Below are 17606 nucleotides of genomic sequence, written 5' to 3' on the forward strand. Positions count from 1 at the left end.
GCCATCGCAGTTTTTTCCTTCGCACTGCTCTACCACTGTCGAGTCTGATATTCGAGCAAGCCCTTCTTAAAAAAGATTACAGAATTGGAATCTCACATTCCGTTTATCCACAATAACTGCACAAACCCCCCCGCCCTCCCCGACTCCTTGCCCTTACAGATCTTGCCAACAATACAGCGATTAAAATTAAACCAGCTGACAAAGGTGGTGCCATTGTCATCTTGGACACTGCCAATTACACCAGCATGGTTAACACCCTCATCAGATGACGCCAGCTACCGGATTCTACCAGCTACCCCGGCACCATCCTTGCTGGCACCCATAGTCGACGAGGTAGAAGCAGAAGTATACATCAGTGCCAAAGAGGCATCTTTATCTCCCACTCACCCCAGCTCCCAGCCATGTATGCCTTACCCAACATCCACAAAGGCATTATCCCTCCACCGGGGCGACCTATCGTCTCGGGTATTCATTCTGAATTGGAACCACTATCACAGTTTGTTGCTTTCTTCATTAAGTATCAAATCCCCTTAAAGAATAGTTACATCGAAGATTCCACTAGACTCATTGCACTAGAATCAAGAGAGAGTGGCTGGTGACCATCGATCGAGTCCCTTTATACTCGAATACCCCAACAAGAGACACTAGACATGCTGAGTGGTTTACTCAACTCAGGCATTGATCTACATGGAGTACCCCTTTTTTTCATCTTACATCTCGCTGAAATAGCCCTCACTAGAAATTCTTTTTTGTTTGAGGATACATTTTATCAGCAGATCTCCAGAACGGTGATGGGGCCACCTTTGCCCCCAGCCTCGCCAACCTTTATGTCCACCAATTTGAACATGGTCACATCTATTCCAACACAAACCCCTATAGTGCCCATTTGGCCATCTGGCGCAGGTACATTGATGACATCTTTGTAATCTTCAAAGACAGAGCCAGCCACCTTCCATGTTTGGCTTAACCACCTTAGCCCACATTTGAAATTTACACTGGACAAAGACAAATCTAGTACACATTTCCTAGACCTGGCCATTACAGCTGAGAATGGGGGCTTCTCCTCCAGTGTCTACAAGAAAGTCACAGACATGAACTCACTTCTTTGATAATCTAGATGCCACCCAAAGGCCCTCAAAGGCAATTTACCTTTTGGGCAGTTTTTGCAATACCGAAGGCTACGTACACAGACATCTGCCTACACTACACAATCCAAACAACTTAAAAGCCAACTAGCGGAAAGAGGCTACCCGATGAGCATCATGAAAGGTATGTGCAAAAGAGCCAGAAATAGTCCCAGATCAGTCACCCTACAACAGCACACCAAATGCAGACCTCAGGCTTCACAGCAGTTTTCAGCTACTGGCCCCTCTTGAATAAGATCAAAAAGGAGGTGAAGAAACTTTGGCCTATTCTCAACACTAGGAAGAGCACTATACCAGTTCCGTGTTTCGCTCTCAAAAGGCGCTCTAACATTAGAGACAAACTTCTGAATAATTTGGCACACCCGGAATCCAGAAGCAACTTGAGCCAACGCACCCTATGGAACACCTACCCTGCGCTCATACCTCTTGCACTACTGAGATAGACATAGGTTGGAAGACTCCTTGGAGACAGAACACCTTTACCAATTGTAACATAAGAGGGGTTACCTACATGATTACATGCCCATGTAATTTGAAATGCATAGGCATGACCACCAGACCAGTGCGCATACGCACGATAGAGCATAGATCATGCATAAGAACAGGCAAGCTCACTGCTCCGTTAGTTTGACACTTTGTGGCAGAAGGACACACTGCAGACCAACTTAGATGGCCAATCATAGAGAAGGGCATACCACCCAGAAGAGGAGGGCAACTTCAACAATATTCTGTTCAGGCGTGAACAGTGGATCTATAGACTTGAAACGTGCTCCCAAGCCCTGAACGAGAACATTCAATGGAAGGAATATCAGTCCTGACTTAATCGTAACGCTTCTGTAACCATGAAACGATCAGCCATATGTTTTGAGATTTTAGTATTTCCCTCTTTGGTGCCCCCCCCCCCCCTCCTCTTAGTCTGCCCTGCCCATTGACCATCTGGGTTGCTGTGCACATACAGTCCGTAGAGCCCACCTTACTGTGCTATTAGCAGCCATGGTACCATCACGTGGGTCGCTCTGTCTAAACCCTGCCCCCTCCCGCTTCTCTTACCTCCCCCCCAACCCCCCCAGCTCACTCTCAATGCAGAGTGCGCATTCTGGCAGTGACATTTTGTCCCTTTGTATCCCGGGACACACCTTGCATTTGCCTTGGCAACCGTGCTCTGATTTAGGCTCTACAGGCAATGGGGCACCTTTTTGCCTGCACACATTTTTTTATGCCCTGCTTAGCATTTTCTGTCTGTTGAAAGCCCCCCCCCTCCCCCCAAGTGGCTCAGCTCTTTCCTGGCACTCCACACCTGGCAGGATCTCTTCTGTCATCCCCCTCCAACCCCTATTTTTTGGGCCTCTGGCCCATCCAAGCACCGCTTGATGCATCCCCATGGCAACAGGACACTTTCGAGCAGTCATCAGCGCGACCATGCTCATTAGTTGTGTCTAGAGGAGTTTGGGCACATTTTTTCACCACCCAGCAGCGTTGCATCAAGCAGCCCCTGCTTGCCCTCGCGCCCCTCTGCAGGCACCTATTTTATTAACGGCCGGCTTGAGTGTGGATTTTTAACTATGCCCGACTTTTGTATTCTGTCCCTGCAGTGTTTGATGCAGTACGACGCGTGCAGCAGTGACATCCACAGCATTGTCGGTTTGCCTATGTAGGTAAGGACGATCTCCTCCAGGTCCATTTGCTTCATCAGCCATAGAGATCAGATGCATGCATGGATGCGACAGTTGCACTGCTGCACAAATGAACATGCCTTAACAAGTCTGCCCTTTGTATTTGGCATATAGGCCATTTGACACACTGTATGAGATGGGTTCCAGAACCGCATTTCACACCCTTTTTACCCCTCACCCCCCCTCACCGCCCGGGGGTGCTTTTTTGCTCCCACATGACTCCAAGACTCCCACTTCACCCGAAAGGTGCACAGGCACCACACCACTATGGTAAATTAATTTAGGGCACCTTCTCTATTATTCCCTTCAATTGAAGGATGCCAATCTTTGACATTCAGGCAGGGAGTTTCAGGTTCTGGTATTTCTAAACTCCTGTCTTTTCTCTTTCTCCCGCCCCCCTCCCCTTTTTGTCTCCTTTCAAGGGACACACACAGTGACTTCTCCAGTACAATCACACTGGATCAGAAATTTGTTTTTCCACGTTACACTTACGGTCCTGATGAAGAAGGCCCACTTGTACATTGTCATCGAAACTAGTCCACTTCCGAGGTCATGAGGGCTCTCATGACCTGTACAGATATCGCCCATCATATCTGAGAGATACTGGTTGGAGAAAGTAGACTGCACACTCACTCAGACGGAGTGTGTTCTTTTATAAGAGCCATTTTTAGCTTTGGTGTTTGTATAGGACATTCCAACTGCACTTACGCTTTTTCAGTAACAGTGACCTACGGGTACTATTAAAGAGCCAGGAACCCCATCAGTGAACCTTTCTCCAGGGTTCCCTCATGACAAGCTGGTTGTGACAGAAATTATGCAGTTCTGTCCCTTATTACCCCAGCCAGTTGTAAATGTTCTCAATATATGTTACTGCCCCGAGTAGGTATATGCCACTAGTTTAGAAAGTCAGGGTCAGCTCTTCCTTTCTATCTCTATTAGATAGGCGTTGCACCACAACCATCTAGGGTAAGGCACCCCTGATAGGGTCAGGGTGTTCTTCCCCAGGGCTAGCTTCTAGCTAGGTTGATTTCCTCCCTTTTAGACGGTTTATGTAAGACTATCCAGTCCACTGTAACTTTGAATAACTCCGCTCCTAGTGATCCGTTCTTTGTGTTAACATATTGATCCAGGTAGCAGTTTAGGACCACAAAGGCTTGCCCGTGTCGCCTTGCTTCCACAGATTTTCCCAGTTTGTTTGAAACTCCTGCATCACATCTAGACAGAATGGTAAATGTCAGCAAGTGCCACATTTGGATAGAACAAAAAATATTATCAGCAACTTCAACCTAGAAATTGCTCCTGCTGCATTGGCTCAGAAATCCACGCAAACAATCCCATCCCATTATGCTTACTCTCTACTCTACACCAGCACACAATTAGAATGCAGCTATAACCCTGATAAATTCAGCCTAGCTGTTCACATACGAACATTACTCCATGAAATACCTCATCACTAATAAAACGCAGCTACCCCATGACAATCCAGCCTAGCTGCTCACAAGCGTTCTACAGGCCTAACGCAGCCAGAACCCAGCCTGAGTGTCCACCCACCACACACATTCAACTAATATCTTCACTGCCACACCTAAACGCTAGGATGCATCTACCATATGGAAATTACATCACCTGCACACAACTGGTGCACCCATGCACCCTATGACACCACGTCTCTACTGACCTGGACTGCGGTCCCCAAGGGCATTCAACCTACCAGCGCTTTGAGATCATACCAATGATATATACAGTGCTATATAAATGCCAAACATGTCACACACTTTCCTATCCTGAGGGGACTTCAATTGCTAGGACACTGTACATATCACTTTTTACACTTAATGCAATACTGAGGTTATAGAAAAAGGAAAAGGTTTGGTAAGGAAACAAAGGTTAACAAGTTCTCTTAACATTTGAGTTCTTTACAATCCCGCAATGAAGTATAAATTAACCCTTTCCCAGCAATACAAGTAACTGATATACCACCTATGTGGGGCAAATGAACACAAAGTCAAAGGGTCAGAAGAGTCTACAGGGAGCCAGGACAGGCAATTGAAAATGTCGAGGGAGCTGAGGCACTTCTGGAAGATTGCACAAAAATCGTGCACCATGTTATATAGAAAGCTTGTAGTAAAGAATCGCTGTTGGGCCACAAGCTGCAAGGCTTGTGAAAGAAAAGCTGCAAGCAACTCTGCAGATAATGCATCTACTGTAAGTCTCCAGTGAGACACAAGGTAGACCAAAAAGTAAAGTACCGCTTTAGTCTAGACAGTACCGTAGGTTCGAAGATCATCCAGCTGGCCTCTGTTCTGGTTGCAGATCCTGGGCCTCAGTCGTGGGGACAAGGACTCCTCCGCCTGCACTGCAGTTTGAAGATCGGCAGCAGCTACGGGCTTTTCAGTTCAGTAGCACTTTGCAGTTTCAGCTACTGGCAAATCGCACCACCGCGGATCTTGGACACTTGATGCGATTCCCTTCCGTCTGTAGTCGAGCACTCTGCTGAGGTGACGCAGGCTTGGGTTGTTCTGCTTCAGGAGGGTCCTCAGGATCTTCCCGGAGCTCTGGTCCGGCTTCAAGATGATTCACTAGAGTAAGGATTTCTCGACCCCTGGCTCTGTTCCAGAAACAGCAAAGAAGTACAGCCAGCAAAGTTATTCATGGGGATAGTTGGTCCCACCAACCCAAGGGAAGAAGTCTTCAGTTCCAGGGCTTCACTGGTCGATTCGGAATTGGAGCATCGGCACTGCATCAGGGCTTCACCTGGAAGCAAAACACTCCAGGAGAGTGCAGCAAGCTTCTCTTCGTTTCCTTCGTCGGATGTTTCATCCAGTGGTCGACTGTCTTCAGTTCAAAAAGCCTTTCCTTTTATGCAGGTTTCTCCCATTCATGCACAGCCTAGCTGTCACTCACACAGCCAGGTGGCTGTCCTATAAGGACAGCCAGCCATCCACCGCTGGGTGCATTCAGGTAACCAAGGAGACTAAGGACAGGGAGATTCAGGCACTTCCCTTGCTTCCTGCACTGCCAGACACACTAGAGCCAGAGGTGGGTTTCAGCACTGAAGCCTGCCAAAGGCAAAACAAAAGGGTTAAACATGGTTTGGCGCACAGAGTAAAACCCAAGACCGACCACACAAGCAAGAAATGGCGAAAAAAGAAGACCAGTGCCATTATGACAAAATGGGCACCCATGGGTGCACTACTGCAGATGAGGATTCAGCCTAAGGTAGACACGCACAATGGTAGGAAAATTAAACCAGTGCCACCAGCCATTCAAAGTTGTGAGGGCAACATAAAAAAATGTTACATGAGTAAGTCTGTGCAGACGAAGTAGACATATCGCGAAGTAACAAATGAAGCGTGCTTATGTCTCATGCCGATAGCTTATACAGAAAAAAGGAACTGAAGCCAATGGACAATGCGCATGCACTATATGCCTTCGAGGACATCCTCGAGACAGGTCCTCGAGGGACATTGAGTCAACTGCATTGACGCACAGCGCCCTCTGCTGAAAAACCTTTTTCCGAAGCAGCTGGAAATCGAATATCAAACATGAGGAATACATGGGAGGACACAATCCATCCGAAGAGGATGAAGCTAGCGGACACTTTCACGAGGGCGGACTATTCCCCATGCATCGTACAGTAGTGGGGGGTATTTTGGAATACCAACCATCAGTGTCCTGCGCTAGATAAATAAAGGTGGCAGCTGAACAGTGGAGTAACGAAGTAAATAAACCCCCTACTCCGGTAAAGTGTAAGTAAGTATATAGGGCTCAGAAGGAGCCCTGCTCCACTTGTAAGTCAAGCGCCACAAAATAAGGAAAATGCAGCAAACTGTTAGATTTTCATAAAAGTATATTTTGCAAACAGTTGCCCTATAGAGACACGTGTTTCGGCGAATCACTCGCCTTTTTCAATCAGGGCTAATTAGTAAGACAGAAATCAAAGGGAGGGGGAGGGGGAAGGATTATTAGGAACAATAGAGAAAACATCACAAAAGGAAAAAACAAGAGAAACAAGTCATTAGATATTTTGTATGTGCAAATTATATGTGTGTTAGTGTTCATAAAGTACAAAGAAATTGCTTACCTAAATAGTGAGAACTATAATTCACTTTTTCAAATATGGTGATAAATTTCATGGGATCAATCCCGCCTGTAAAAAAATGTGTTATGTATTATACCCAATCATGAGTATACTCTTTTTGGATATAAAATGAGCATTTATCTGTTTTTACGAGCACTGTGCCCCAGCGAGTAGTTACAATATAGGTACTTGGTAACTTATGTCAAAAGGGATCATACTTAGCTTATTTCGTGTCATACCGCTACTAGTACCCTATAGTGCCGGCACGAGTGTATTTAAAAAAACAATTTTGTACTAAAGTGAAGTGCTTAGGGCTCACCTCTCAAAAAGATGGTCTCCTTCCTAAGCGTCGGCGTCTGGAAACGAGCACAGACGCCGCGCTTATACATCGGTATTGATAATGCCGTCGCTATGGTGACGGTAGTCCTTCTACCTTTTCAAAATAACGGTCAAAAACCAAGCGCCATTTTTTAAAGGTGTAAACGTTTCAAATTTAAATTGTATGTAAATAAAATTAAAAATTAACATGGACATCCGATCAAGAATAGGACTAATTCATTATGTTTGAGCACAGTTTCCCCATATTAATGGGCGAGTTCTTTATATTAAATGTGATTAGATAGTATTTACATTAGTTTTATACAATATTAAACAAGTTTTGTTCCTTAAATGTGCGTAGTTAGCGCATTTTTCGTAATATACTGCTTATGATGCACTGTAGTGCCGGCTCGAGTACATTCAAGGACAATTTAATACTAGGATGAAGTGCTTGGAACTTACCTCACAAGAGGTGGTCTCCTTCGCAAGCGTCGGCGTCTGAAAGCGAGCATAGACGCCGCGCTATGCATCGGTAATAAAACTGCCGTCGCTACGGTGACGGTAGTCCTTCTACCCTTTCACAATGGCGATCGAAAAGCTGGGCGCCATCTTTTAAAGGTATGAACATTTCAAATTTTAAACTGTTTATGTGAAAATCAGGTCAGGACTTAATATAGACACCTGATCAAAAATACGACTAAGTAGATTATATTTGAAAACAGTTTCCCCATATTAAAGTATAGTACGAACGTGAATTGGAATTCTATCGGTGGAAGCTTGTAACTAATGGGTTGTGTATTATATATGAAGTAACTCATTTACCACTTGCATATTAGTATATATGATAGAAGACCAAATTACCATAAACTATTTCTAATGTTAGTTAGTATCCACAACTCTCAATCCAAAAATATTATTCAGTATTAATATCGTAGAAAATATTACATTGCAAAGAAGCATAAATTTCATTAATTCAGAGGAAAACTCCCATCTCATTGTCCGAGTTAAGGCCCACTCTTGTAGCTCTGAAGTGGCATATGGTACGGGCTTCCTGTTGTCTCAAGGAAAGTTCTCGATTTCCCCCTCTTCTTCCTATGCTGATTTTTTTGAGGCCAATAAATTTAATACCATTTTTGTCATCCATTTGATGGCTCAGTTGCCAATGAACTGCAAGTGGAAGTGAGGAGTCCTGGCTCCTTATTGATGAAAGGTGTTCTCTTATCCGTATCCTTAACTCACGAATAGTGCTGCCCACATATATCTTATGATAAACAGATAAATGCTCATTTTATATCCAAAAAGAGTATACTCATGATTGGGTATAATACATAACACATTTTTTTACAGGCGGGATTGATCCCATGAAATTTATCACCATATTTGAAAAAGTGAATTATAGTTCTCACTATTTAGGTAAGCAATTTCTTTGTACTTTATGAACACTAACACACATATAATTTGCACATACAAAATATCTAATGACTTGTTTCTCTTGTTTTTTCCTTTTGTGATGTTTTCTCTATTGTTCCTAATAATCCTTCCCCCTCCCCCTCCCTTTGATTTCTGTCTTACTAATTAGCCCTGATTGAAAAAGGCGAGTGATTCGCCGAAACACGTGTCTCTATAGGGCAACTGTTTGCAAAATATACTTTTATGAAAATCTAACAGTTTGCTGCATTTTCCTTATTTTGTGGCGCTTGACTTACAAGTGGAGCAGGGCTCCTTCTGAGCCCTATATACTTATTCCCCATGCATACTTAATACTCCCTCATGTCAGAAACAAAACAATCTGAGGAACCCTGACGTTTGAGGGATCATGGGTAGAGTAGACGTCACACTAGGGGTAATATTACAAACAGTCCCCTTTTTACCTCCCTTTGCAAACTTCAAAAACATGTGCAACACTCTGCGCCTACCACTAGAAGTCAGCATAGGCAACGCATGTGGATCTCCTTGGAATCGCAACCCTCAAATGTTTTATATTTAGAGTTTTGCGTGATAAATACAGAATATTTTTGTACTTACCCAAGAATCATTGTGTATTTCACTGGGTGGACTCGTTAATCCCCTGACCCCACTCACCTCTCCTGAGACTTAGCCTTGACCCCTTCTCCACGCTAACGTTGATTGGGTTTTGCTCAACTCCCAGAGCCCCCTGTTCACTATAATTAGAAAGCCATCTTAACCCGTGGTAAACGTTAATGTGCAAAAGAAGAAAACTGTAAAAATGCCACTAGCTTGTCTTTAGGCACATTTAAAAGTAACCAAAAATACTATGTTTAAAAATGTTTGGGTAATGCAAATGTATCCTTATAGTATTACAATCTTAAAAGTTCTAAAGGGAAACCGTTACGAAGTACTGACAGTTTCAAGGACTAGTCCGTTTCCCATGTCAGCGAAGAATCAAAAACAAAAAGAATGGTGTTCCACAGAAAACTATGGAAATAAAGTTGCAAAAAGTAAATCTTTCCTAACCACCGGCACACGCTCTCCCAGCTAGTGGTGCGATCTGCTATAATCGCCCACGTACTTGGGCGCTAAGCTTTAAGGAGGTTTCCAGGCATCGGGAGGAAGAGGGATTTTTAGTACCCAACCTCAACTGTCTTTGCAGCCCCATACCTTTGTGACATCCCTGCCTGTTTTTTAGGGTCTTCTGTCAGCTGCTAGTTCACAGTATGCCTGTTGCAAGGATCCTGTCCCTTGGGTAGGCTGCACCTCGTTCATTTCAGGAGGTGCAGTCCAGCCTGTAGGTCCAGAATGTCTGTGCGCCAACCCACTTCCCAGACAACATTTAATACAGTGTGGTCATCCGACAGTTGCACACATTGTGAACATCAAGGTTCATCATTATCCCTCATATTTTGAGCTCCTCTTGTCAAATAAGGACGGCATGCTGATAATTGATCAAGCTAGTCAGGCAGATGAGACGCAGAAAGAAAACTAACAGAAAAAAAAGTAGTGAACTAAATTGTATGATTTAGATAGATGCATAGAAGCTACCTGCATTGTTCATCCATTCCATCAGCGTCTCGATTAATGTCGTCGCTCATGTAAAATTTATAACAAGTCTACAAAAAAATGACAGACATTACAAGTTAGTCAATTTCATTCCAAGTCAATGCAAATCAGTTTCCAAACACAACCCTGTTACACCCTCCATTTAACTGCACCCATAACCCCCCCAATGTTGCCAAATACATTAACCCCAATAAAACAAATTCCGCCTCAACCATTACATCTCTTTAATTGTACATCTCCTTTAACCTTAACTGAACTCCCCCCCCAATTTAAGTTATTAACTCCATCGAAACAGGTTAGCCAGCTAAGTTAATTTGGACAAAAAAGGCATGCATCTAGTTTTGCCAAGCGAATGCCAAGAAGAACAAGTTAGTTTCCAACTGGTAACGTTCTTTCGACTGGATGTTCCTCCAAAGTATTCCTCAACTTCGATGCATTCCTCTAGCTTTGGCTGATTCGGAAATTTCTTCTCGGCAGAGGCTGCAGTGCATCGAAGTCCCTTGGAGGCCTCCGTCGAGGGTGACGTCATCAGGTATACAAGTAGCACGCGCGGCGCCCGTTGGCCTCGGCTCTGTTTTTCCCCTCTTGATCTGTTGTATAGATAGTGCCAGTAGCCAGGTGTCAGCATTGCGAGAGTTGAAGTGGTAATAAGACCGGAAAATCTACAGAGGGGTAGGATGGGAGGGCGATGAGGAATACATTGGAGGAACATCCAGTCGAAAGAACATTACCAGTTGGTAACTTGTTCTTTGAATGGATTATGTGAGGAGGGAATATATATATCATTACTCACTGTAATCTTATTTCTGATGCTTGTATCTGCTTAGATTCACATGCTGTGCATAGGCTGACATCTAGTGGAAGCTGTGGAGTATTAGTTTGTTTTTCAAAACTCGGAAAAGGGGCGTCGAACTAGGGCGTGCCAGTAATACTATCCCTAATGTGATGTCCACTGTACCCATGATCCCTCACGTGGGTAGGACCATCAGATTTTATTTTTTCTGACATGAGTTAGCATGAGGAGTAGCGGGAATACATAGTATCCAAGCAGATAAGATAGATAAGTCTACAAGCATCCATACACCTTCTCTCAGACAGGAGGAAGGGCGGGCGCATGTGAATCTAAGCAGATACAAGCATCAGAAATCTGATTACGGTGAGTAACGTATCCCTTCTGAGTCTTTTGAAATCTGCTTAGATCACATGCTGTGCATAGATAAGCAAGCAGTGTTAGAAGGAGGTGGGATGTGAGAAGGGTCATGAGCGAACAAATGTCTTAGAACCACTTGTCCCACTTGAGTATCTGTCTTGGAATGGGTGTCAATGCAGTAGTGCTGAGTAAAGGTGTGAATAGAGCTCCATATAGCTGCTTTTCAAATGGTGTCAAGGGGTACATTTGCAATGAAAGCCAGAGTGGCCCCAGTACCTCTTGTGGAGTGGGCCCTCAGCGTAAAAGGCAGCGTTTTGTCTGAAAGGGAGTAGCGCAATTGGATACATCAGACTATCCAGTAAGAGATGGCACCTTTAGAGACGCGATCTCCTTCTCTGCCTAGAGCTACGGACAGTTGATCTTGTTTTCTTAGCGGCCTGGTCTTGTCCACGTACTAGAGGACCGCTCTCCTCACATCGAGTGTGTGGAGTTTCACCTCAGCAGAGCTTTTGGGTTCTTGGAAGAAGGCCGGTAGCTCAATGGACGGTTAACATGGAATTTTGAAATGAGCTTAGGTGAAACCAGTTGTGGTGAGTGCGTAAAACCAGTTTATCCTTATGAACAGTAAAGAAAGGATCCTGCACGGAGAGCCTGAATTTCACTGACCCTTCTTATGGATGTAATGGCTACTAAGAAGGCAGTTTTTTAAGTCAGGTGTTTGAGACTAGCTTTATGCATGGGTTGAATGGAGGTGCCATGAGTTTAGCAAGCACCACATTAAGGTCTAAACCTGGTGGTGGTTAAGAATTTGGAGGGTGGAGTCTCTTTACCCCTTCCATGAAGGCTTTGACCACTGGCACTTTCCACCATGACACTTAGTTATGGGAGGTGGTGTAGGCCGACAACGCCGCCAGGTGTACTTTGAGTGAATTAAATACCAACCCTGCATCCAGTAGGTGGAGCATTTAGGTGACAATATTGGAAGGAGTGCAATCAATTGGCTTGATTTGTTTATTCTGGCACCAAATAACATCTTTTCCATTTAACAAAGTAACAGTGTCTTGTGTTAGGTTTTCTAGACTCTTGCAAGATGTTCATGCATCTCTGGGGTAAATTGAGATGGCCGAACTCAGACTTCAGGAGCCATGCTGCCAAGTTCATCGAGTTGGGTTGGGGATGCACTGTTTGTCCTCTGTGCTGTGAGAGTAGATTGTACCAGCATGGGAGCTTGATGGCGTCGCACACCGCCAGTTTCCATAGGTGTGGAAACCACAGTTGCCTCGTCCACATAGGAGCAACTAGGATGAGCGTCATCGATTCCCTGTGTATCTTGTTAACCACCTTCCTCATCAGAGGGGTTGGTGGAAAAGCAAAGGCAAACATCCCTGACCAATTCATCCATAGATTATTCCACTTGGAGCCTGGCTGGGGAAACCTGGATGCGAAGACTGGACATGGTCTGTTTTTGCTTGTGGCAAACAGGTCTATAGTGGGGAAACCCCACTGAGAGAAGAGCTCTTCTATGACTTCTTTGTGTAGTCGCCATTCATGGTCCTCTGGGAGGGGATCTCTGCTCAAAGCGTCCGCTAGTGAATTGAGATCCCCTGGAACATGTTGGGATGACAGGTAAATGTTCCGTCTGAGTGCCCATGTCCAGATTTTCTGGGCAAGCTTGGACAGATTTGGTCAACGAGTGGCCCCTTGTTTATGTAAAACATCGCCGTCGTGCTGTCTGTTAGGATCTGCACTGACAGGTTGGATAGGTGGGGTTCGAACACCTGAAGCGCTCTGAAGACTGCCAGAAGTTCTAGCAGGTTGATGTGATTCTGAGCCAGTGTGTGAGACCAGAGACCCTGAGCTGTGTGGTGAAGGAGGTGAGCTCCCCACCCTGACAGGGACACATTTTGTGATGACGGCTTGTATTTCTGGATCGTTAAAAGGGTTTCCCCTTTGTAAAATGTGCTCTTGTCCACCAGCGAAGACTCTGTACTAGTGTTGGCGAAACGACCACTAGATCGTCCCACTGACCACTTGCCTGAGACCACCGTTTCACCAACCATTCCTGCATAGGAATGGCGAAACAAAGGCTCTCCCCCACTCCAAGATGGCCGCCCCCTGAAAGCAGCATCCACAGCCGACTGATCCAGGCCCCCAGCAGCCAGCTGATTGGCTGCCGGGCCTACCTCTTGGCCCATTGGCCGCCGAAGCCGGCCCCCTCATTCCAAGGCCCATGAGAGGCAAGGCCAGCACCTGTTTTGTGCCTGTTTGGTGCTGTGGCTGCCGTCTGCCAGACCCCCTGGCTCTCTTCACACAAGGTACTTTTACTCCTCTTGACAGCCACAGCAGTCTGATTCTGCCCATACGCATTAATATGTGACCAAGGCCCTCTCCACATACACTATGGTCCTGCCTATGCCCACACAGCCTGACCACCACACAAATGCCTTTACAGAGCCACGCGCAGTACAAGTTCTGCATTTAGCCTCTCCTTTGATTGCTTTTGCCTATCTATAATCGCATTTAGCCTACATATGGTTGCTCTGACTAGCCTAGAGGCACCCAGCACCCAGATTTGCATTTAGCCTGTCTCTGACTGCATCTAGCCTGTCTCTGACTGCATCTAGCCTGTCTCTGACTGCATCTAGCCTGTCTCTGACTGCATCTAGCCTGTCTCTGACTGCATCTAGCCTGTCTCTGACTGCATCTAGCCTGTCTCTGATTGCATCTAGCCTGTCACTGATTGCACTTAGCCTACATATGATTGCCCTGTCTTGCCTAGAGGTACCTGACTCTTGCAAACCAACTGCTCGCGCCTAAAACCAGGTCACAATGATACTAACTTTTATTTACCTGTCAGCCTTTTGGACCACAATGCCAAAAGTAAACCACCAACCGAGGCCTACACTACAGGGCATACCGCCCGTGGATGAAGGACTCTTAACTCCCCCCCTAGAGCCCAGCCATCAATCTTCACACTCACTTATTACCCACCAATCGCTAACATACCTCCCCTGTGACATTGCAAGTAGAAACGCAAAACTACGTTCAAGATTACCTAGAATTTACGAACCATTAGCTAGGCTCAATACCTCTTGCAATAGAAGTAACACTAACATCCGAAACACTCCTCCTATAAAGATTGACCTCCATCGCAATAACCGCCCAAATAAGCAGCCCAATGCTAATAATAGCATACCTAAAAAGAAAAGTAATACCACCAGCACACCTAAAAAGAAAAGTAATACCACCAGCACACCTAAAAAGAAAAGTAATACCACCCAGGCCACAGCAAAGCCGAACATCCAACTGAAGTGCGCCCTTATTAATGCCAGGTCACTAATAGCACACGCTACCGAAATTGCGGATCTCATTCAAATAGGAGATTATGACATCCTCGCCATAACAGAAACTTGGCTGCACCAAGCTGCAGGACCTGCCCTAATGCTTGCCTTACCCCATAATTACACCATACTTAGAGAAGATAGAGTAAACTCTCGAGGAGGTGGCCTAGCTATTATTGCTAAAAATAATCTCACCCTAAAAATTGAACCAAGTTCAACGACTAACTCCTGCAAATCATTAACTGCTAAACTCCTCGCATCTCCCTCTCAAACTATTACTATTCACCTTATCTATAGACCACCAGGCCCTATTGGCACGTTTGAGGAGGACATTTCCACGATCCTCTCAAACAACCTAAAAACTTCATCCCAAGCTATCCTTCTAGGAGACCTAAACCTAGGCTACAATGACCCTAAAGACCTGCAAGCAACTAATGTCACTAATGTCATCTCAGAACTAGGCTTCTCCCAAAAAATCCTACAACCCACACACGAAAAAGGCCGTATACTCGACTGGGTTGCGGACTATAACTGCAATACAACGATTGTCGATATCGCCCCACAAATCTGGACAGATCATGCACTGATAACTTTCCTCCTAAATGTTAACTTGGCCCTACCTATTGAAATTGCTCTGGCTCCCCCCTTGCCAACCAGAAACAAAAAACTTATAACTACAGAAAAACTGCTACCACTTATCCTCCCCAGACTAAACTCTCTACCTGACTTATTGGACACCTCATCACTAGTAAATGAATTCAACTCTTCCATGGCTACAGCTCTAGATACTATTGCCCCACTGAAACTGAGAAAGAGTAAGCCCAGAGCCCACCTAAACACCTGGTTTACTCCTCACCTCAAATCTCTAAGACTTGAAAAACGCAAATGCGAATCTGCCTGGCGACTAACCCCAACAGAGACAAATAAAATTGCACTCATCAATGCCTCCAAGATTTACAAAAATGAAATAAAGAAAGCAAAAAGAGAAATTCAACAACAGAATACTGCAGGCCAAATCTGGAACGAAAGAACTATTCCTTATACTAAAGGAACTAGAAAACCCCATTCCTGTCCAGGATAACTGACAAAAATAAAATATGGTGCTCGAACATCCAAAAAGCACTAAATGACAAAATTGCCACACTCCAAACAAAAATTGAGATAAAGTAACAGAATATTCCACCCTCAACTAACCTAAGAGGCAAACCACCAACCAGCACTAAACCAGACCATAAATTTAACTTCTCGAAAGTAACTATACCTGAAACCGAAAAGATAATACTTTCACTCAAGCCATCCAATTGCCGAGGCGACCTATGCCCAGCCCAACTAATAAAAGACGCAGCCAGAGACCTCTCCCCATTCATTTCTAAGCTTATTAATGCCTCCTTTGTTTCAGGCACTATACCAGATAACCTCAAGCAATCTTGGGTCCTCCCCCTCCTAAAAAAACAAACATTGGACCCATCCATCCCGACTAACTACAGGCCTATCACAACGGTACCCTTCCTATTAAAAATCCTAGATAGGGTAGCCTACCTGCAGATCCAAAAACATCTGGAGCTGCACCACCTTCTAGGCACAAGACAATCAGGTTTCAGACCTCAGCATGGAACTGAAACCGCGCTCATCGATCTTAAAACTCAGGTCGATGAGCTGAGAGACTCCGGAAAGATGGCCCTACTCCTCTTACTGGACCTCTCTGCAGCCTTCGACCTGGTGGATCATGATGTGCTTTGCACCCACCTAGAAACAGCTGCCCACTTCTCCACACATGCCATCGCATGGATCAAATCATTCCTAACCGGTAGAACTATGAGAGTCTTCTCTACTTCTGCTGCTGCTGACCCTGTATCCATCACATGTGGAGTCCCACAAGGTTCTTGTGTCTCCCCCACTATGTACAACATCTTCACGAAGCCCTTGTTCGATGATCTAGATAATCTGGGTGTCACCTACACTAACTATGCGGATGACACTCAGATTCTCATACCACTTTCAGGGGATTATGAACAAGATTTGGCCTTGGTGAATAAGATTTATCTCATCATTCAGGCATGGATGGCCACCCACGGGCTATGCCTGAATGATGACAAAACAGAACTCATCATACTGGGGAACACACAAAACATCAAAAGATTAAAAGAAGAATACTCCTCCTTCGTCATAGACGGTAACACTATCAAGGTAGCAAAAGAGGTAAAAACATTAGGGTTTTACCTTGATTCCCACCTCTCCCTAACTAAACAGGTGACCGCAATGGCATCCAGCACCGCATATACCTGCAAGCTGATTAGAGCCGCAAAACCATACCTATCCACTGCCAACTGCCTAACCCTTGCTCGAGCATTAGTGCTGTCGAAATTGGACTACTGCAACGCACTATATATAGGGGCCAATAAACATACGTTGCAAAAGATTCAAACACTACAGAACAATGCTCTTAGAGCTGCCTTAGGAATTCCAAGAAGGGAGCATATTTCAGAGGCTAGAAGACAATCCAACTGGCTCTCCACAGCGGACAAAATCAAACTCAAGACAGCTTCTCTAACTTTCAAAAGTATCAACCATCTAGCACCCAAATACCTAGCTGCTAGATTCAACAGAAAAATCTCCACTAGACCCACCAGAGAAGCATACTCCAACCAGTTAGTGATACCCCCATTTAAACTAAGTACGGCCGGAGGAAACAGCTTCCCGGTCAAAGCTGCCCAGCTTTGGAACTCCCTCCCGTCCGGCTTGAGATCTCCCCAATCCTACGCTCTCTTCAGATCTAACTGTATCAATTGGATCAAAGAAAATGACCGATAGTCCTGCCCTACACCAACATAACCACTGTTCTACAGACGTACTATGTACATAATTATATACTCTCTATCT

The 17606-nt window shown here is 44.9% G+C and overlaps 1 protein-coding gene across 1 annotated transcript in view; it reads right to left on the reverse strand.

Annotated features, from left to right (window-relative positions):
- The window catches only part of ATRX (ATRX chromatin remodeler), a 2430811-nt gene that overhangs the window by 2060638 nt on the left and 352567 nt on the right, over positions 1-17606 (reverse strand). The window contains exon 8 of the mRNA XM_069612585.1: positions 10218-10285. Coding sequence (XP_069468686.1) covers positions 10218-10285 — 68 coding nt within the window. The remainder of the gene's footprint in view (positions 1-10217; positions 10286-17606) is intronic.

Source organism: Ambystoma mexicanum, chromosome 5p, assembly GCF_040938575.1.
Source record: "Ambystoma mexicanum isolate Mex_15411 chromosome 5p, UKY_AmexF1_1, whole genome shotgun sequence".
Classification (NCBI taxonomy): domain Eukaryota; kingdom Metazoa; phylum Chordata; class Amphibia; order Caudata; family Ambystomatidae; genus Ambystoma; species Ambystoma mexicanum.